This window comes from Labeo rohita, chromosome 3 (assembly GCF_022985175.1).
Source record: "Labeo rohita strain BAU-BD-2019 chromosome 3, IGBB_LRoh.1.0, whole genome shotgun sequence".
NCBI classification, from domain to species: Eukaryota; Metazoa; Chordata; class Actinopteri; order Cypriniformes; family Cyprinidae; genus Labeo; species Labeo rohita.
Window position 1 is genome coordinate 5,948,317 of NC_066871.1, and position 23,446 is coordinate 5,971,762.

Here is a 23,446-nt window from a genome sequence, read left to right on the forward strand (position 1 = left end):
GACAAAATATGTCATCAGGTAGCTTTAACATTATATTTTCATCATGGGACACGATAATACTGATATGCTAAACAGTATGAAAATTGGTATTCCGTCTCATAGTGGATCCCGAGATGACATGCTCATATCAAGTTGTCAGCCAAAGGCTTTATGAACTCTGTATCACATCGTTCATCAAAGTGAAGCAATTCAGGCTATTCCCAAAGTTGCTCCTGCAATCACGACTGCTTTGATTCATCAGCGTTAACAATTACTGCAACACCACATTCCTCAGGTCACCTTCTAAACTTCTGACAATTCAATTTGAGCCCAAATAAAAAAAAAAAAGCTCCAGTGAGGAGTTAAACTGGGTCTCATCTCCTCCATTAACAGTGAGAAGTTTTAATGAAGTGTTTTACGATTCACTCTCTGGACTTCATTCCCGTCTTTTGTTCCAGCTGTACGCGTCGTTCTCCACGGGCCGCTCGCTCAGGACTCCTTTAATAAAACACGCTTTCGGAGAGGGGAGGGCATGCTGACATGCTCCACTCGCTGTTGTGCCATGATTAAAGCTTTTAAAAAAAACACAGCCTTGCATGTTTGCTTGCGGAGACTGGCAGCGCGTATGTGTTTGTGTGTGCGTTCTGACTGTTGCTCAGGCCCTGACAGCTTTGAGAGCGATGACAGGCTCGGGTGTGTGAAAGCCACTGGATAAGAGGTTTAATGAGGCTGTAGGATCAATAGACAGGTTAGGGGGAGCTGTCAGATCACCTTCCTGTCTGCCTGTATGCTGATAGCTCCTCTTTGGCTAATGAAATGCTAACATAAAAACACAATTCATCAGGCGAGTATCAGTGCAGCACTACTGACTCTACAAACGATCACATACAAGCATGTCTGTTACTGTTTTGGGCTCGAACAGCACAGGTATGATTGAACGATAGAATAAACAATTCACCAGGAATCCTTCCAAAATAACAGGGATTGAGGCACTTGACAAAATAGCACAGAAGATCTATATGTGAACCCGGCTGGAAAAACTCCAAAAAATCCCAAAAACAGCAAAAATCACCATTCTCATTCTTTGTCGTGGTCTATATCTATCTATCTATCTATTAGCATATGCAAAGTGATTAGAATGTAGTGTGTTAATTTGTATTACATTTTAAACATACTAAATTGCAACTTCATCCGTACAAAAATGTAATTACGAGTATATTTATCTACATGACACACAAGTTTCAGTAGAAATGGCACTAAAGTATATTTTTGTATATAATAAATGCATTCAACTGTACACTTTAACCATATTTCATGGACAAAGTAATTTTGAAATTGCATATAAAGATGTACTTAAGCCCTACTTAAGTGTGTCAAAAATAAACATGCATTTAAGCGCTTAATTTTAAGGTGTCCTTGTTACACGTTACGTGCACTTACTATTATAATAACAATTATTTATGCGTAATTACATGCAAGTAACCCTAAACCAAACCCCAGTCCTAACCCTAACTATATAATAAGTGCATGTAGTTAATTAATATTAGTGTAACCACATACATTATACGTTATTCTCATAATCAGTTCTCTTTTTTAAAACTGTGCTGAAATGTGCTTATTTTCCCCAAGGGATGACTTGAATACACCTCTTATATTATGAGCGTGTTTTTAATTACTTAATATTCTTTTTGATCCTACTTATTGACCTTTGACTGTGCATATCAGATAATTTGACCTTTTTATGACAAGACAAGCATTCAGGCTGTAAAATGTCATGTGGTGTTGATGAGGCAAGCCAAAATGAAATAATATTTATGAATAATTCATAAGGTTTATGAAAATGCTTAAAGGTATGTATTTTTTTAATAATGGGAGAAACTTTACAATAAGGTTCCATTTGTTAACTACATTTAATGCACTAACTAACATTAAGTAACAGTAGGTGCGTTTACATGGAGCATTGTAATCAGTTTAAAAGTCCAATCGGAATGAAAATGCTCCATATAAACACCTCAATCGAAATAAAAATGCCCATCTGAATGAAATAGTATCAGTTTGAGAGGGGTGGGATAAACCTTTGTATGAACCGAACAAAATCAAAATTCAGCCATATGAACACGTTAAACTGATTACTTCGCTGCATTCTGGTATTTGAGGACACTGACACTACAGTAAAGACTGAGAAATAGTGGAGGTAGAAGTTAAAATATAAACTACGGGCGTTTTTTCCCCCCTCTGGTGATTTGCATTTGTTGTCATTGTACGCTACTTAGCGTGTCCCAAAACTGAAAGCGCATCTAAACACCATATCGGATTAGATGACGTCTCATGTAAACAGTCAACCGAATCTTTCAATCTAAATAAATTGAACTGGAATTTTCAGGAATGGAATTTTGAGAAAAACGGCTTTAAAGAGAGATGGCTTTCACTTTAGGGGTTTAACGAGAGCTGTCTGTCAAGTTAGGAGCGCTATACTGCATCATTACACAAACAGACTAACGTCTGTTTTCCATTGTTTATCATGTGCATAGTCTCCGAACTTTTGATCACCCATTTTATGTTTAGATGCACAAATAATGCAGCCTACTTTGTAGTAAAAGCGAGCGCAGTGGAACTGTTTGCACACAGTGCATAAAACAGACTGTCACCGGACTCCTCCTTTTTAGTAACTTCATCTGATCCTTCATCTCTGGATGTGAAATAGTCTGTTATAACATTGTTTAGGGCACTGACATCACCCAGACTGAGCAGACTGAGACGAGTAAGATCGGTTAAGGAGCTGCAGTACTTTAGACAGCGTTGTTGCGCTCTGCCATGTCACGATATAAAAAAAAATAAATAAATAAAAAATTTGCGTGCCGTAGTTTACACAGGACTGGTGGAGAATGTGAATTGATACGCCTTTAGTAAATATGTTACGTGGTGTATTTTGATAGGTTAACTGTTTTTGTGGTGTTAAGGGAAAGCACCTCAGCAGCGAGTTCTTAGCGAGAAAGACACAGTCATTTATAATAAAATAAATAGCAATAAATGGCTATTTTTCTGAACTAAACAAGTGAATTTCCCAAATTATTTTCAGAGATGATAGACACGATGTTATAGAATAATAATTTAATGAAAACCTCATTTTGACATAAAAATTACATTCGACCTATTTTTCGAATATCCTGAAAACGTCCCAGCGTGACATCCGACGGGTTTTCCCAGATCGCATCACATATAACATATGAAATTACCTCCATATATTACATACATGAAATCTACCTGTAACAGATCTAGACAGGTGGAGCTGGGGAAGTGGAGGGTTTCTGAATCGCACTGCAATTGCTACAGCAAGCACTAGCTGTTTATTTAAATGCTGAGCAGCAAGCTTATTGGCTGCTGATGTGAAAAGAAACCAATCAGCTGTGCCATGTGAATAATGATGTTAGAACCTGTACCATCTAGAGTTTCATGACATAACTTTGTATTTAACTAATGTTAACAAATGGAACCCTATTGTAAAATGTAACCTAATAACAATTAAGATGCAAACATTAACGTGAGTGTTCAAAATATGCTAATGCATTTTACTTGATAAAGTAGTTATACCACATGACGTTATTTAAAACGTGCACATTTCTAACTCGCTACATGTCTTTTTTAAACTGAATTTCAATAAAGAATGTTCTGGTTTATGCTGGTTTAGTGCTGTTCTATTGGGTTGACTGTTCATCTAAAATTCAGTTAGTTGACTAGTTAGGTTGCCTAATTTATCTAAGCTATATATAAACTTCAGAATTTTAGCAAAGATAAATTCGGAACATCTAGCAGAGGGTTGTAGCAAGCTAACAGTTAACAACGTACTTCAAATCATCAGCTGCGAGCAATATTTCTATAATTAAAACATATTTATGATTCTCAGCAGCATCTGGTTGACTCATAATTATACAGAACTTTTTTAAAACAGACTTCACAACTAGTCAACCCTGCAGCTCAAACAGTAAAGCATGGCTAAGGTCAAAGGTTTGATTCCCAGGGATTGCATAAACTGATAAAACATATACCTTTAATGCAATTCTGCTTGAAGCTGGTAGCAATGCAGAAATTACACACTTGAGTGAACACTAAGCCTGTTGCAGTTGTTGGTAAGACGCTACTTTGGATGCCTTTGATGAATCTCTCAAGTCTCCAACACAAAGGCAAGCCAGGAAACAACCACTGTGTGATTCTGTATGTACAGTTATGTGCACGCATCCCATAGGTCCTCGCAGGGCTCACGACGCGCTCAAAGAGACAAGAGGATGCTTCTCAGACACAAGCCCTCGTGATGCCGCTATATCCGGAGCCCCCGATGACAGTGTTTCACCCGGATCACCGGCCCTGCACTGATTCACTGTGACGTGAGCAGCCTCTCCCTTCAGCTAGCGACTCTTTGTTTCATCTGGAGAACTTTCTTCAGTTTCTTTCCTTCGTGACCCTTCATGTGCCCTCAATGTATTTGTCAAAGCGCATCAGAGCGAGTGGGAGTCCTACAGGATCATTCACAAGAAAACAACCTGACTATACAGAGACGAGCTTAAGTAGCCAAGAGGTAAGGACAACATAACTATACCAGATGGGTAGAGATTTAACGCAAGTGTCCTTAAAAGACTGTACCGAATGGTACGACTGTGGGAAAGGTAGAAGAATGACAGATTTTGTCCTCATCATTTTATGAAATAGCTTGCGGCAGGGATGAATCTAATACTGAGGGATTGTCGAGCAGGAGGTTTCGTTTCATTTGTGCGTGTATGTGTGTGTGTTAAAATGAGCAGTGATGTCTGCACTGGAATTGTCTGCTTTTAATAGGGATGTCAGTCGATAAAAACGGTACCCAGTTAATTACAGGATCACGTTAATCAGAATTAATTGTTTTTTAATTATGCAGGCTGCACTGACTTCAGACAAAAATTTTAAGGTGGTACTTCAATTAACTTGTAGATGAGAATGTATACCTAGGGGTGGGTATAGAGATCTGGTTCCATTTTAGAACTGGTTGCAAATTTCCAAGAATCTGGTATTTGATAAGATTGATTCCGCTTAATGATTTTTCAGAATGTATCTATGACAAAGGGTTTTAAAATTATGGCTTCTTATAAAAAAATGTTCCTGTGGCTCAATTTGCCCTAGGGTGGGGGTAAGTTGACCCGAGGTAGTGGGTAAGATGAACCATCTGGGTGAAAACTGACCATCTGACTAAATCTGATTCAAACCAATGTGAAATTTTAAAGACAATTTTTTAAAGGTAACATTTTACAAACTGTCATACTGCTTTTCTTAAAGCTAACTTGAACAAAATAAAACCAATCAAATGAAGTTTAATTTTCAGTCTTTAACTGTTTGCATTTCTGAAACAGTTTGTTGAACACCAAAGTTTTAACCTTCCAAAAAACAGACTAAAGAGAGATTTTGTTGAGTAAAATGAAATAAAATCTAAATTAGAATAAAGCAATAAACATCACTTAAACTCATAAACATTTCACTCATAAGATTCTTGGCATGATAGCTTTTCTGCAATGTCGCACACACCATTAGGTGACTACAGGTGGAAAGATATATTTGATTATAATGTGATGAAAAGCATCTTCTGGTTCTCAAAGAAGGATTTGGCGCATTTGTACACTGTCCCTATTAAAAAACTACAAAAAAATATGTATATATATGATAAACTAAACCAGTTGCGTAAAATCAAATTAAAATACTAGTTTACACTTCAGAGATTTAACTTAAATTCAGTGCCTTAAGTGGGGTAAGTTAAAGTTTTGGCTCAACTTATCCCACAGCATTTGGCTCACTTTGCCCCATAGCTGTCATTTTGGAAAAAAAAAACTAGCTTGCTTACCAATTCAGGCTAATACTTAGCTAAATGATTTGCATGGTTTTATATGTTGCTAAATCACCTATATGCATCATAAATATATTAGACCTGGATAAGTTTGCTTTGATGTAACAGCCATTACATCTGTTATGCTAATCTTTTACTTTGACAAGCCAAAAACTGTTTTTAATGTAAATGAGTGCCTTACACTCCTCCCATGTGTTTCTCCTTTTCACAGTCTGGCAGAAATGATGTGTGATTCCAAAATACATGGTCACATGACGGTACAAGTGTACAGTTGCCAAGATACAGGGGGTGGGTCAACTTACCCACTGGCTCAACTTACCCCACTCTCCCTATATCCTCGTAAACACTGTGTTTTTTTTTTTTTATTAAGTGAGCATAAACAGATGAGAAAGAAAACACAATGCATAATAGTATTGTTAGATCTGTGTGCATTTGGTGTTAAAGAGACAGCAGCCTAGTAAATGTGATGCGTGTCATTAATGTTAATCAAAGAACAAAAGAAAATCATTTATTGATTTTGACTGAATATCTTTCATAGCGTTAACGAGAATTAATCTATATTTTATTTGTAAAAAGAAAACTATGCAGTTTTTAAACTTTTGATTTCAATTTATTTCTGTACCTGAAATATATTCAGTTGTATTTATTTATTCTACTGTTATTTGATTTGTTTGTTCCTATTTTATTACTGACTGTTTACTCGTCTTTAACAACTTAATATTTGTCATTTCTAAAAGTCTAGTTGTTTTTGCTGTGGTATTTATTTATTTATTTATTTTTTTAACTATAGGCAAAAATTCCCATTGGTATTCAGCTGCAACAGATATCTATGTTTGATATCTAAATGTTTGACTTTTTTTAACCTTATTGGAATCAAAACTAGGAATCGTTAAGAATCTTAATCAATAACCAGAATCAGAATCAGCACCGATACCCATCAAATGATACCCAACCCTATGTATACCACCTTAAAATGTTTTTCTTATAAAATTGACATATTACATATTATAATATCATTTAAAAATGTGGGGCAAGGTTTACTTTTTATGTTTTTAAAAGAAGCCTCTTATGTACACCAAGGCTGCAAGTGTTTGATTAAAAACAGTAATACTGTGAACAATTACTACAATTTAAAAATATATAAATATATCTTAAATTTTTTGTGATGATAAAGCAAGAAACATGTTCTTATTATTATCAATGTTGAAAACAATTGTGTTACTTAATATTTTTGTGGAAACCATCAGACCTTTTCGAAAGAACATCGAACCTTTTCGAAGAACTGAAATCTTCTGTACCATTATAAATGTCTTTACTGTCACTTTTGATTCATTTAATGTGTCCTTGCTGCCTCAAAGTATTAAATTCTTTGGAACAGAACTGTATATATTAAACTCTTTTGAACAGTACTGTATATATCAAAAATGTTCTTTGAAAGAAAACTATGGTCATCCTCTCCAGACTTTTAAACTAGTTTGACAAGCAAGACTCAAAAACCCCCTTAGAAAAGTCCATTCTGATCGACCATCTTTACCCGCTATAAGTGAACAAAATGGCTATCCTGGTCCACGAACTAGCACTTACCAGCATGGACATTCATGCTGGTCTAAGCTTGTGTTTTGAGGAAGGAAACAAACACTGAAACATCAAATAGATTTGTTTTACAAGATCACAGTCATAGATAGATAGATAGACTATGCTAATAATTCTAATTAAAATTTTTGCGTGTTTTTATATTCCTGAACATGCAATCGAATTCTTTAAATGTTTAAATGAATAACTGAGAAACCTCAAGCACTGTTTATCCTTTGGTCGCCTTTGTTCTGTTGCTGTTATTTCCTTTATTGCATCAGGTTTGATTCTTTGTTCTTTTTGTTCTTTATTTTAACACTGATTGTTTACCTCTCTTGAATAATTACTTTAAACATTGTTTACGTATCTGAGAAATACCTGAAGGCTAAATGTCAGTGTTTTAATGTGTTATTACTAATATTAACAACGAAAAAAGAATGTGTTTAGTAGCGTAATTGTTTTGCTGTTGGTGTGGTACTGAAATGAGCACGCAGAACTGTGAAATTTCACTGGGATTGGTACCAACTACTGAGATTTTGGTCCGGTGACAACCCTTGTCATATGAGCACAGAGCCAAACGCAAACAGGCTTTCTGAGCTACACTGGATGAGGGCTGAATTTGGGATGTGCGCTAGTGTATACCGCATCAATATCTGTTCTCCAGTGCACTCACTTGGTATCTCTTTCTCTTTTCATCTCTCACTCTCTTTCAAATGCGTTTTCTTTTCCTTTGTATGACCTCATAATAAACAGATACCAACATGACAGGGATTTATTCTACAAAGAGCCTCTCTCTCTCTTTCAGACATGCTTCTCCATTGACCAGAATTGATTCTAATGGTGGACATGGTGAATACAGCCTGCTCAATACTGGAAACACTGACACTTATGGAAACATTTCGAGACTGAGTTCAGAAGCGAAGCTTTGTACTAAAAATCTGAGGGGCAATTTAGCGTCAACGTGTGGCCCCAAGATTATCCGCGTCTGTCGAGAATTTAGCGCACGTGTTTTTGCAATGGTTTATATGTATCACAGCAATAAAGACTTTTATTAGAGTCCGCTTTCTTGCCCTCTTTCAAATGAAAATAAATATCCGCACACAATCTCTTTTATCTCTGTCAGTATTCATTACTGCAAGAGCAGCAAATAGCAATGCGCCTCAGTTTTTCCATTTAACCTCACAAGCTCCGCTAACCCTCGCTAAATCATTCAGGGCACAGGCGGTGATGGAATTGACTTTTCTTGGGTCTTGTACCTCATTGTAATAACAACAGTCCAAATTAAATGCCGCTAATCTATTAACACATTAAATTGGTCAGTTTGTAAGACACTCACAATTATAGCCTAGCGGAGAAAAACAAAGCAAAACCAAATGTCATTTCCCAGGGCAACTCATTGCCAGCTTGAGAAGATCAATCATTGTATATTACAAAATAAATTGACTGTTTTATTAAAAACAATATTAAAACAACCATAAAATCTGCATCACTCTTTACGCAGCTCTGTTTCAATTAAAGCTCGCAGTGACAAAACAAAACCTCCCAAAAACAATGAGAGAACCATTAAAGTAGCCCATGCAATAAATGATTTCTGTATTTTGATTCAGCGACAGAAAAAAGTCTGGTATATGCAGCCTAACAGACGTGCTCCTGTTTATTCTGTCATCAATATTAATTAAACCACAATATAGTTAAGAAAAGGATGGATATCTTTAGTAGCTTTAATCAGTCCTCTAATTAAAATAATCATTATTAATGAATGTTTTATTTAATGATCATGCACTGAGGACGACCAACAAATGTTCTTATTACTGACTTGAATAATTACTTTTATGTTACAGTTTAATGTTCAGTGTTTAATTAGAAATACCAAAGGCTAAATGTCACTGTTCTAAATTTAAATGGTTAATATTTATTTGAATACTTCACATTTTAATTAAAGTAGTCTGCTCAACAGCACATGTGCATTGAAATAGGTATGCTAGGTGCATTCACTAGTATTAGTAATAACTTTGTAATTGTTTTTTTTTTTTTTTTTTTTTTTAATTTGTGAACTTTTTTTTATTTTTGGAGCTTAACTCATATAGTAGGTTGTGCCAGATTCTGCAACATAATCTCAGGATAATTAATATGTATTTTACATAAAATGTGGTTCTACAAATGTACATTTACGTTCTACTAAAACGTACAATACTGACATATTTTCAGCATCTTAACATACAATACTGACATATTGACGACACCTAAAAATGAATCTGAAATGATGGTATTAATTGTATTATTATTGTTATTTTGTTGCCATATCAATGGCCTTATTTTCAATTGCATTAAATTGTTTATTTATTTACTTAATATGAAATGATAACATTTTGTTCCGTTTTGTGTGATTTTTGCTGCCAGCTCATTTCCAAGAATAGGCCTATAATGTTAAATAAGACCATTAAACCATTAAAATGAATAACATTTCTGCAGTCATTTAACCTTTACCTGTCATGTAATATTTACTTCGTTTGGGACGCAAAAGGCATTTACTCCGACTTGCTCTGACTGATAATAGAACTATAAAATACACCAAAAACCAACATAACTACAAAATGAAATTCATTTATTTGTGCGCTGTAATCCACATCTTCAGAATCCATACAACTGCAAGAAACAGACCCAAATTCATGTCTTTATTGGTTAATCTTCCTCTCCATCCCGAGCAGTGAGCTCAGCGACTGTAAGCATCAAAGCCTGCGTTAACTAATGTTGCCGCTTTAAGAAATGACAGGTTTTACGGCAGGATAATCAAATGCTCATTGGCCGATCGCCTGCATTTTTCACAGATTGCAACATGCAATGATGTGTTTCTGGTAAAGTGTGTTCAGTGTTGCCAAGTCCACGGTTTTCCCGCGAAATTGGGCTACTTTAACACTGTTGCCGTGGGTTGTTTTTCATATCCGCTGGTTGAAGCAACCTCAATAACGTAATATTTAGCCCTTAGAATGCTCATTTCACCAGGGGAACACAGCCAAAATTTTGTATTTCACCCCTCAGAACTTCATTGGGCTAGTTTTCATTGGGCTAATTTTGAGTAGCAATTGGGCATGTTTTTTTGTGAAAACCTGGCAACCCTGAGTGTGTTTGAATGATGTGCATGTGCCTTCACGGAGTGAATCGGGATAATAATTTGAATAATAATTTCAGAGATTAACAATTTAATTCTGCTCTACTCTGTCAGAGAGGACTGCAGCTGCAGTGTATCGTCATTTTGATTACTTTTGGTACTGCTTTTGACATTTTTGCAATAAATAAATCTGTCTGTCATGTTTTTCTTATACCGTACAGAAATAGTTATGGTTAGGTTTAGAGGTAGGAGTGGAAAATATTTTTCATGCTATTTGTAATTTCCATGCATATTTCAGTCAATTACATTTTATTTCCTTTTATTTTTGCTATAAAATGGGTAGGTTTAGGTTTGGAGGTATGTTAAAGGGTCTAAAAATCTAAATCGCTTATTGATAAAATGATAAAAAAGGCATTGATAAAAATATTTTAATGATATAATAGCTAAAAATATGTAGCGATTTGCCCATTTTAAATGTTGAAATACATCTAAATTGCACATTTTAGCATCAATAAACACTGTGCTTGTAAATGTTACGTATTAATACCTACATATAAACAATGAAAACAGGCTGGATTCCAAATATGTGTACTACAAAAGCCCTAAAGGGAATAAATACGAGATGGGAGAAATAAATAGATTTCAGTTCTTTCCCTTGCATTGCGGGCATCAGGGAGCCACTAGTAATACGCAGAGCACTGAATCACTTTTGAATGTGCGCTTGCTTTTTACTTTCACTTTCAAGAGTCGCGATCACACGTACTCTGCATACCACGGAGCGGCAGTATTACCACACATTTTACAAGATTAGTGTTTGTCAGTGGTGCTCAGGATCTGCAAATCATCCGCCATCGACCTGTCAGTCATCTCTCCTTACAGTATAGTTTTATGTACTATACTGTAACAGGCTAATGCCAGCAAGCAGCTAACCATGTCCCTTTAGTGACTCCGTAGAACACATTATTAATTTTCTGTGCCTTTACGAATATGGATTCACTATTTGGGCACATCCCTAGTTAACTATGTAATGTTGTTGTATGCCTGAGAATTCATAAATTATCCTTCTGAGTTCCACTGAACAGCATGTGGGTTTAGAGCAACATGAGGATGAATAAATAGTGACAGAATTTTCTTTTTTTGGGTGAACTTTCTCCTTCTAATGCCACGACTGACTATGCGTGATAAATACTGAATGTGTGAGCGGAAGAACTTTTGTAGCGAGTGCGAACAGTGAATCAACATTTATATATTCTCGGTATGCCTTGTACAAGTACTCTCACGCATATGTGTGAACACACACGTACCAGTTTCAGAAACACACCAGGGGCTCGTGAGTTTCCACCTCAAAGCAGCAGTCAATTTGTTTTGCAATGAAGGTGCGATGCAAAGAAACATCAAGCGCACGAGACGGCTGCAGGGCCGCTCGCTACGTCGCTAGCATTTGAAGAAGCGCAGACGAGATGGAAGACAGTGAAATAAGAGGGAAAGGAAGAGAGAGAAACACAAGTGACTTCAAACAGCCACACATTCCCGCACGCGCAGAGTCTGGGCTGGTGGGGAGAGCTCAGCGTTTGTCCTAATCAATACCCAGCACAAGGCATTGAGATGCAGCCAGGGGCTCCCAGCCAGGCAAACGTCCAGGCCGACTGCCAAAGGATGGAGGAAAGAGTGCTGGGGAGGAGGGGGGTGATGGGACAGGAGACAACTTCACAATCTGAAACATTTCCATCCGTAGCTGCGATGGGTGTGCCACGCTTTCAGAAATGTCTTCCTGTCATTTATGGGGAGGGCTCATTGGAAAGAGATTGTGGATCTGCACTCAGGATCCAAAATAGGTCTTTTTTTATAGAGACCCTTATCCGATTAAAGTTCAAATTGTGGTTAAGGACATATTAAAGGAGTCCATCGAAATACATCTTTGCTGCGGGCGAAAAGAATCATTTGCCCCAGCATACTTGCATTCTGACTAAAGTTGTAACAATTGGTTGTGTTTACTGTTTTACATCAAAAAAATGTTTTAGAAACTGGATGAATGGATAGATTGTAGTTTACATAAATAGAACGACAACAAACCGTAACTGTGACAAAAGTTATATTTAAGCTGCAAATACATTGATTTTATACAATCAAAATAAAATGTTGTGAAAATACACTGCAGGTTGTTTTTAAATAACTTCTAAATGTCAATATATCAAATCTGCAATACAAAAAACAAATCAAACCGAACCACATTCTGTTAAGTCTATGTGATATTCCATTACTTTATTACGACGGCGTTTACAACTAGATTAAGATCACAATATTTAGAATATTATTTTGTTTGTATTGCACTATAAAATTGACAAATTTTGAAAGCTGAGGCTTTGTTTTATATTAACAGTACCAAAAGCACAAAGCTTATTGCTATTATTGGGTGGCTGGCACACTAAAAATATGCTTAATCAATGCAAAGACGTGAAATATTATTTCCAAACATAATGTGTTTGCGAGTATAACACATGGTAGGATTTCTGCTAATAATCCAACATATATTCAAAGAAATTCCACACTGTAAAAAGCAATTTGTTGAGTCAACTTAAAATAATTTGTAACCTGTCTGCCTTAAAATTTTAAATTCAGTCAACTCAAAAAAAGTTTATTCAACTTGAAATGTTAAATTATACTAAGTGACAACTTAGATATTTGAGTTGAATCAACTTAAAATTTTAAGGCAGCTGGGTTACTTACCCATCTATTAAGTTTAGCAAACACACATATCTAAGTTGTTACTTAGTACAACTTGACATTTCAAGTTGACTGAACTTATTTCAGTTGGCTGAACTTAAAATTTTAAGGCAGCAGGGTAACAAATTATTTTAAGCTGACTCAACAAATTGTGTTTTTTATTTTTTACAGTGCAGTCCTAATCCAACTTTAATTGCTACGATTTAATTTGTGTAATTTCGACTTTATTGATGAAGCATTTCGACATTTTTTAATTTATTGTCAAAATATTTCGACTTTATTCTCATAATTTCGACTTTATTCCCAAAATATTATGACTTTAATCTCGTAATTTTAGATTTTTTTTTAACATGGCACTTAAAATGCTGTTGTACTTTATGGTATATAGTGCATGTCATAAAATTACAAAATGATAGTAGTAACATTTTCAGTCAAGATTACAACAAAGTCACAAAATTATTATTATATTTTACTTAACCTCATTTGCATAATATTTTGACTATAATCTTGTTATACCACAACTTTATTCTCTTCTTTTAACTTAAATGAGAAGTCAACGTTACACCTTTATTATTAAAACTTTATGGCTTTTTTCCATAAAATGACTTGAACAATTACTGATAAAACTTTTATTCCTAAAAAGACGTCATCGAACATCTATAAATGCAAGAGTCTGCAGTATTTTTCCATTTTTACATAAGTGAAAGACTAAATTTTAAGTGTATATACTGTAGCTTCTAAAGGTTTGTTTTGTAAACTTTTAGGAGTAAACGAGTATTTAGAATGTAGATGCCCTCAAAGCAGACAGACGTGGACTAAAAGCCACAGAGCTCCAATTTTGCGAGACCTTTAAAGTGTTAAAATCTGTAAAAGACTACTCAAAATGATTCGCAGCAGAGCTCTGTGTTGAGAGCTTTTTGTGCTACCGAGAGAAAGAGCTCTGATGAACGGAGAGCAAAAGATTGTTTTATGGGTTTTATGGGTAAAATTATCCATGTTATGATTGGCCGGGCTTGGATTGAGCACCTTTTTTCAGCACGTACGGCCAGAACAACAGCGCTCAGTCTTTTGTGCACATAAATGGGTTCATAGCGCTGGAGCTTTTCAGAAAAAAACGAGGCTTGCATCTCCTTTGCTTTCCTCTCCCCCTCTGCCTCCCCCCTTTTCAATCTTTCTATCAATGTCTCTATCATACGGTCGTGTTGCCACTTTGCTTTTTTATTCACAACACAAGAATGCACTCCCAGTTTCCCAGGAGGATGACGCTGAATAAGGGAAAAGATGTAGAGGGCTTTGTTTCTAGCTGCTGTTTCCCTTCAGTCAAGCTTTCTGTTGTTTAAATGTTTACACTGAACAGCCCAGAGGCTTGAAACAAGCTTGTATGCAGCAGGAAAATGACACTTTGTCAGGATTTCATCACATTTTCTCCTTTTCAAAGCAATTCTGCCATGACAAGATCGCTGTGAAAGATTTGCTAATTTCATTTCGATGCTAAGCATGTCAGTGGCCAAGGTCTCTTCAGAAGACACTCACTCCGTATTGCGGCTATTCAGAAACAACCTTCGCTACATAAAGACTGTGCATGTATAAGGACACACACCAGCCATTTCCACTTTGACTCGTGCAAAATTTGCCCCGAATTTCTTAACAAATTATCTTCAAGCAAATGCACACGCAGAACGTTTATTAAGCCTATAATGCCACTGGCATTTTCCCCCTCTCTGTTGCAGTAAACAACCAGAAAATGAAAACCAAATTCACTCAAGCTGATGCTCTTTTATTTAAACTAGCCCTGAAATAATGAGTTTCCTCCAAAGGCAGGAATTTCATTATTGACATCCTTCTCATCAAGCATTCAATCTTACAGCATTCAGCTTCTGTTTCCACCCACCTTAAATATCAAATGATTTGCCTGTGAAACAGAATTGTAAAGATTCTATTACAGCTTTCTTTGGTTTGTAAATTGATTTGAGCTCAGGTACAGAACAAAGCCTTATCCTTAAAAAAAAACTTAGGCTTGATCTTATTGGTTAATTTGTTCCTTTAATCCCACATGGTTTTGACAAAAACGCATTTCAGAGGTGCCGTTAGATTTTAAATAAAGAATATGCAAACAAATGTTACAACGCTACCATATTGGACTAAAACCTAATGATTTTGTTCACACAAAGTATAACAACTTCCCAGTCAAAAATGACCAGCCTACAAAAAAGTGCTCAATAATTTTTTTGTTATGCTTAGTTATTACCAAATATTTTATTCAGTCGTTTTGACCTGTTTTCTTTCAAACATCCCAGATGTTGTATTTCTTTTTCAGAACTGATTGATCACATGAACATATACACCTCCCTTTTTCACTGAATATTGTTTTTTCCACTCACAAACAAAGTATAAAAGACTGGTCATCTTTGACTGGGGAACAACAATTATAGCTAAAGGATTTTCTGCACAGCACAAAGGTTAGAAAACTAAACAGGGTCAGTTTTGTATGTTGTCATTAAATAATACATCAGATTGAATGATATTGTGGCTGGCATCCCAGTAAGCATTAAAATGTTTCGACAACATTTCACGATGTTGCATTTTGGTTGCGGTTAGGTCATGTTGCAGTACAACATAAAAAACATGATCCAGAGGAGAGAAAAATCCTGCACGCTGCAGTAAATTGCAAGAAATATGAAGCGTTTATTGAAACAGTCTGTCATGTGTGTGACCTTCATCAGCCATTTTTTCTTCACTCTTTCAAATATTCTCTATGTCCAATGCACCTGCCTGCATATATTCAGGTATCTATGTGTGCGTGTGTGTTATATATACATATACGGTCATATTCTGAGTAATTTTTTACTATTAAATAATTATCAACTATGACGTTTGCCTTAATAAACTCCTAAATTGCTGCATATTAACAATTAGTAAGTTAGAGTGTTAAGTTTTTTTTAAGTTTTAAGGGATCTAAAATATGGTGATGCAGAATAAGGCATTAATATGTGTTTTATAAATACTAATAAAATATGTTAGTAATATGCATGCTAATAAGTAATTGTTCCCAAAACTAAAGTGTTACCCCAAGCCCATACCCAAACATAACAACTACCTTGCTAACTATCAATAGGCAGCAAATTAGGTGTTTAGTGAGGCAAAACTCATAGTTAATTGTGAGAATTGGTTTCTAAATTAAGGGGATTTTTCTTTAAGTGACTTTGAAATGTCAAGGTAATGTATCTATACAAAAACCAAACTGCAATGCCTTATTTAGCTTTTCAAATAATGTAGCTGTGCATTTAAATGCAGCAAAAATACTTTTGTATATAGAATTTTTTTTTTTTTAGCAAAATAAAACCAGATCAAATGATACCATTTTTGGAAAAGTTTGTTCGCTTTTTATTTCAAGTTCAAAGGCAACTTGGTGCCAACAGCAAACAATTTATCAGCCTGCCAAACAGTGCACTTAAGTAAATTGTAATTATTCATATTAATTTGACTTGGAAGAGAACAGTGGAAAAGATGTTTTGAATGGGTACACTAGAAATAAATAGCTCACTCATGCAAATATCGAGCAGCGCACACAAACACACACACAGTGAGTCTGACAGGAGGCCAGGTTTTTCTTTTTGAAACTGTGGTGTATTTTTTTACAGCATTCAGTATTGAATTTTTCTGGGGTCTTGTACAATATCTCATTTTATTAACAATGGTCGCTAATTTTCCGAATGTCATTAATCTTATACACATACAGATGGTCACAAGACTCTCACAGTTAAACCCTGCACACAAGACTAGACCAGCATGATTTCTATGCAGGTTTAGTGCCGGTCTAGCTTGTAATCCAAGCTTTTGAACAATGACTTCTTGACAACAACATCCCACAGTGGAGACCTGCATTCAAAGCACAACATATGCAGTGATGGTCATGAAAATCCCTGAACAACACAACATGTAACACATCGTCACCTCCATCAGATCAATCCTCATAGATGCACTGACTACTGTATAAACACTACACAGCATCAGCCTTCAGCTGTTGAAAAAAAAACTTCAACTTCAACCATCTACCATCAAGTGCAGTGCTATGTTTGGATGTGATGCATACTGAAACTGTGAGTTAAACACTCTGTGAAGAAACATTTATGTGTTCTCGACATAAATAATGTTGTAGTAAAACTAAACGCTGCAGCAATATTAAGAGAGCAGCCGATTACGAAACTGAAGGGTTCTCATTATCATCATCAAGCGAGCAGCTTCCAGCAGCTGGTCGTTGACAGAAACTGCTTCCTTACTGATTGGAGCCAGCCTGAGATTCCGGAGCCAAATGATGTTTGTAAAAATCCACAGGATTCGGTTTAACACAGAATTTTAAAAAGGTTTATGAATTAAAGGAGAAGTCCACTTCAAGAACAAAAATTTACAGATAATGTACTCACCCCCTTGTCATCCAAGATATTCATGTCTTTCTTACCTCAGTCGATAAGATATTACGTTTCTTGAGGAAAACATTCCCGAAATTTTCTCCATATAGTGGACTTCAATGGTGCCCCCAAGTTTAAACTTAGAAAATGTAGTTTAAATGCGGCTTCAAAGGGCTCTAAACAATCCCAGCCGAGGAAGAAGGGTCTTATCTAGCAAAACGATCTGTCATTTTTGAAACAAATTGGCGATTTATTTACTTTTTAACCTCAAATGCTCATCTTGTCTAAGTCTGCGTGAACTTTTTTTTTTTGGTTCAATACGGTCATACAGTTAGGGTATGTCGAAAAACTTCAACTTCAAAATCGTCCTACATCGCTGCAGAAGCACCGACCCAGTGTTTACAAAGTAAACATGCAGAGAAGAACAAAACGCCCTCATAACAGTGAAGTAGGACGATTTTGACATTGAAGAAGCAAATGAAACGGGAGTTTTTCGACATACCCTAAATGTATTGACCCAGATTACACAGACTACGCATGTGCATCGCAGAGATAAGACAAGACAAGCGTTTAAAGTTAAAAAGTAAATAAATTGTCAATTTGTTTAAAAAATGACCGATCGCTGCATTTAAACTGCATTTTGGAAGTTCAAACAATGGGGGCACCATTGAAGTCCAGTATAGAAAAAATCTTTTTGACTAAAAAAAGCCACAGTGTGACACATGCGTCTTGGTAATGTACTCTAGTGAACGCGCATCCACAAGTGACGCAGTAGAGATGAAAATGTGGCATAAAGTAATTATTTTTGTTTTCTTTGTGCACAAAATGTATTCTAGTAGCAATTTACAGTTGAACCACCGATGTCACATGAACTACTTTGTCGATCATCTTGGTACTTTTTTGAGCCTTGAACGTGGTAGTACCCTTGCTGTCTGTGGGAGGGTCAGAAACCTCTCAGATTTCATCAGAAATATCTTAAATTGTGTTCCAAAGATGAACAAAGGTCTTACAGGTTTGGAACAACATAAAGGTGAGTAACTAATGACAGCATTTTCATTTCTGGGTGAACTATCCCTTTAATCCTCGTTTGCATCAACTACTGAGACAGAGTCAAACCCAGTAACAATGGTGTAATATAAAAAGACACTAATTTGTGATAGAATAACAAAACAGCTTCTTTCACTCGCAACGAACGGATAGCAAACAGTCGGATATCTTTGGGGACTGCATTAGGAGCCGGCATTTCATGGATGCAAAGCTAGATCTGACTCTCGTTGGCCTCACACAAACACTGACAGTCATACCCCCTCAGGCTCACTGCAATTACTAGGCAGGGGCCCTAAAGTCTAAACTTATCTGATTATATTTCCATTCTGCACTATCCAAACAGTTTTACCGCTCGAACGAGTCCGTTTAAAAGCCTCCTGGAGCGAGATACAGGCTCCGTACAGCCAGTCTACAGGTTCTCTAATATTAGGCTACAATCGCGTTTGGTCTCGAGGCAGATTAACGGGAGCCACCGCTCTGATAAGAAGCAAAGTTTGACATCCAGTAATGAAAAAACAGACGGAGCCTTTCAGAGGTCGACGTGCCTCATTTTGAGCCATTTATTCATTCCTCACTCTACTGGCTGTATGAATAAACATCAGCAGACTGCAGCGGCGAGGAACGAGGAAGAGCTACCACGTTAGACGGCGTGGGATCGCAGGAACCGGGCTGTCAGTCTGTTTCACCTGGGGGCCTTGCGCTGGGGCAGAAAACGCCGAGCGTTTTGTCAAAAATTCACGAGACATCTGTTGCCATGCCGGGACCTTGCTTCGAAGACGTTTAATTAAATAAGTGTCACGGCGCATACAGATAAATATGCCGCAACTGGTGCACGGGCGCATAATTATGACAGGGCATCTAGGGAGCTGCGGTCTTCCATGCTCATTATGGCCCATCTGGGACATCAAAAAACAGCACTCGAGTCCCATGTGTTCATATGGGAACAAGCTTTTACTGGTACCCTCAAAGGAGGGGAACATCCGCATGGTGGCGAATTTAAACTACCGCGACTGCGGCTCGAATTTCCTTGAGCAACAAGGCAAATGGGTCAGATTTGCGTGACTCGGTCGATGCGTATGAATGAAATGCGGCTGACGTCTTGACATATGCCTGCGCGCACACGTTACCCCGCTTAAACAACAGAGCAGCCAGTTTTAATCACATAAAGATGTGGATTCAGCCTGAATTCATTTTTGTAAGCATGGAGGATTATCAAATATAATCAGAAGATTTAAAGATGGCTGACAGCTGTCATATGATGCAACAAAGTGCCACCAAGACATTGTTTAGAAAATGCGATACAACAGTCAGGATTAGTTCAAAATCCATGGAATAAACTGTCCACACACACACAAATGTTCTGAGGCATATCTGTGCTTTTTTTTCGAGAGTTCGAAAGGCATTTCTGCACTGGTTTAATAGCAGCACTCTCCGAAGGTGGTCAGCCTCACGAAGGGGTTTCTGCTTTTCAATGAGCGCAAAATAAGTGCCACTCCGTTGGAGCCGTCTCTTTTTGCAGACTCTATCAGGTATCCCAGTGGAATTAGAGTCCGGATCGCTATTAAACGCAGCACGAGAAACATATTCAGCCTTTGGGTGGAAAAACAAGCACCTCCGCGTCCCCAGAGACCTCTTCAGCTTCTGAGCCCTCCTAATTTATGGAATACTCCGTGTTCCCCACCCTCCGCAAGGATGACTGATCCCATTCTGCCGTACCCCGCACGCCAGTCACGCTGATACTCATTAGCGGGAAGCTTCAGAACAAATACGGAGGCCCCGTGGGGGGAACGTCGGGCGTCAGAGGCTCGACGCTCCCCGATGGTGGTTAATGCCACCCTCCGTGAAGGAAAGAGCCTCCGACTTGCTGCTACTTCTTCTTTTTGCCACCCTCTGTGATAGGTACCCATTTGGTCTTTCGGGGCAGCAAAGTCTGGCAGCTTCAAGTGGAGCCGAGCAATTGATCACCAGAGAAAGACTTGAGGTGAAAAGGGTTCAGAGAGCTTTTTCTACCCATTGACCAAAGTGCTGGGTTTCCTTTTAGTCACCGCTAAGCTCCCTTAAAGCTGTCCAAGGGCATTGAAAGTACACTTAAGGATGAAAACAGGGATCTGATCAATACGAGGAAAAACAAAGCTGCCCTAAACAGCTCTAAACAAACATCGGACAGACCTTGTCTATAGTGCGTACGCTCCATGACAAGATGGTAATAAGTGTCAGCCATGCATAATGGGGATGCTTCTTAGATAAGATAGGGGGGTCATTTATACCCCAATGTGGCCTGTTCAAAGGCCGACATGTAAAAGGATTATGCCGCTTTTAGCACTCCAAAGCTTAGGGCATTGTAATTATCAGATGCACCTCAGCCTATCCATGCCTCTTCACAGTGAATGAATCACCAGTGCCAGTACTTTAAGATCTGTCAACCAGGATGGATCACTGGGCTGTATATCAGCCATCTGCCTGCAGATGCTGAGGCCATTTTTACAGCAGCTAATAGATGAGAAATGCACCCCGTGGACAGAGCAGAACACCTTGTCAAAAGGTAAAATACCCTCAGGAGTAAACTGGATGAACAAGCAATGGCATGACACTCTGGGAGATAGATAGAAGATTGATGCAATTATATTGTTGCCTTATGTAGTTGGTCAACAAGCCAATTTAAATCAACATATCATCATATCATCTCACTTGCTCATATGCTTTATTTATTTATCTGGATTAATTATTCTTATTAATTGCTATAATTGTGGATCCCATTAGGGATGTTCAGGTCAACAAGTGTCATTTTCAAAACAGACCATATGACTATATATATATGAAAGAGACAGTATAACAACAATATGTATTATAAATATTATGTATATATTCTAAAAATGAATTTTCACAACTTTTACTTAAAATATTCAATATAGTAAGTATTTTATTAATTATTTTACTAAAGAATAACAACAAATAAACAGATAATGTGCATTATCTATTCACAAGGCTTTCTGTAGATTGTGAACTTTAGGAACTGACATGGTGAAATGACCATTACTGTTAATCTGACAAAAGCGCACAGTTCTTAGCCGATTATCTCACATTGTCCAAATATCAGCAGACTCGTTGTATTTCCGCCTACCAAATTGTCAAGACAGCATGGTAATTGAAATGAGATGAATCAAATCAAATTAATTTATGGTTTTCTTTCAGCTAAGCACACGACATTGCTTAAAAGCTTGTTTCCATTATTGCATTTTGCCATTTATGTCATTTATGTCAAGATCTGATTACAAATGAGCTGAGATAAATGTCTTGTTTTCTGAACAGACATCTCTTGTCAAACTTTACCCATTGTGTAAGTGTGGTCTAGCAGCGACTAACACAAGTGAACTCTAATGTGCAGTATTCAGTATTGATGCTGGATGCCTGTGATCTCTACATCCCATGGGATTGTTCTACAAGTGATGGGGCATGTTGGCCATAGCTAGAGACCACAGGGTATTGCTTCAACCTCATCTGCCAGGTTATCGCCTACAAATTCACAGCAGAATACTACAAACTTCATTGTTAAATAATGAATGCTTTATTCCCAAAGGAATACTACTAATATTGCTATGGATAAGTTTAAATCTTGAAAACAATCTGGAGATCATCTTAACCATTTTCGATTCATGTTTGATCCCGTTAGAATTGGTTCCAAATTATGACTGGAATCCCATTAGCATTTAGTAAGGATTCTTTCCATAAATCACACACATCACTGACTCGTAAGCTCGGAGTCTCAGGGGCCACTATAAGATCGGAGACGCTTACCTTGCGCCCAAGTGTTACTGATGAATGAAAACATCAGAATCCATCCGGCGCTCCACTTCAGAGTTAACGCGCGCCTTGACATGATGCTCCGACACGTCTGAGAGTCCGCAGCACGCGTTCGCCCGCGCCGCGCTGGATACATGTTGCGCCGTAGTCCCGGTTTCCCCAAAGCGATGCGAGACACTGAGAGCGTCGCTCCCGTGCGTCCAAAACCAGGGCTTAATGAGGAGGAGTCTATAAATCAGTCTGTACGCGTCAGACGCCAATAAACTGCTGCAAAGTCCGATGAAGCAAAGTTTAAGAACTGTACAAACAGCACGACTTCAAATGACAATCATTTTTTTCTTTTGTTAATTATTTATGCGGGTTTATTCACAAAAAAGTTAGGCAAATCTCAGAAACCTTTCTGAAGTGGGTTCAGATGAAATCATTCATTTGCGTTCAATGGAGTGAATTGATTCCGCTGCATCCCTGCGCGTCATGAAGCATCTCTCAAAGTGAATGTTATGAAAAAAAAAACACTATAAAGCCACTGCTGGAGAAAAGTAAGCACTGAAGTAGTGGAGTCTCGATGAGGAAATATTCCGTCCGGTATCTTGGATGTATTCCCCCAAAAATGCAGTGTCCGTGTCCTTTCAGTACTGCGAGCAACAATGTATGAGTGTCTGATAACTCAGGGTTGAAGCTGAACTCCTTTACTGCGGGATGTTGCCACCACGCGGCGGATGGGCGAACCGCATCTTCCTATTACGACGTATTTATGTTTATAATAGATCCATCTAGCATTATTGAATGTTTGGACGTCTATACTGCGGTGAGACCATGTTTAGGAAAATGTCAAGCGTTTATAACTCAAACAAGCAGCGAGGTCTGCTTATCTTCGAACGTTGTATTAATTACTAGAGAGTTGCAATTAGTTCAAGCTGTCCACAATTTCCCACCGGA

General features: G+C 37.4%; 1 protein-coding gene across 3 annotated transcripts in view; it reads right to left on the reverse strand.

Moving 5' to 3' along the window:
* The window catches only part of sdk2a (sidekick cell adhesion molecule 2a), a 192,355-nt gene extending 169,214 nt beyond the window's left edge, over positions 1 to 23,141 (reverse strand). For all 3 annotated transcript variants that reach the window (XM_051102943.1, XM_051102939.1, XM_051102933.1), the window contains exon 1: positions 22,502 to 23,141. In XM_051102943.1, the coding sequence (XP_050958900.1) occupies positions 22,502 to 22,643 (142 nt within the window). In that variant the 5' untranslated portion in view covers positions 22,644 to 23,141. The remainder of the gene's footprint in view (positions 1 to 22,501) is intronic.
* Positions 23,142 to 23,446: the final 305 nt, after the last annotated feature.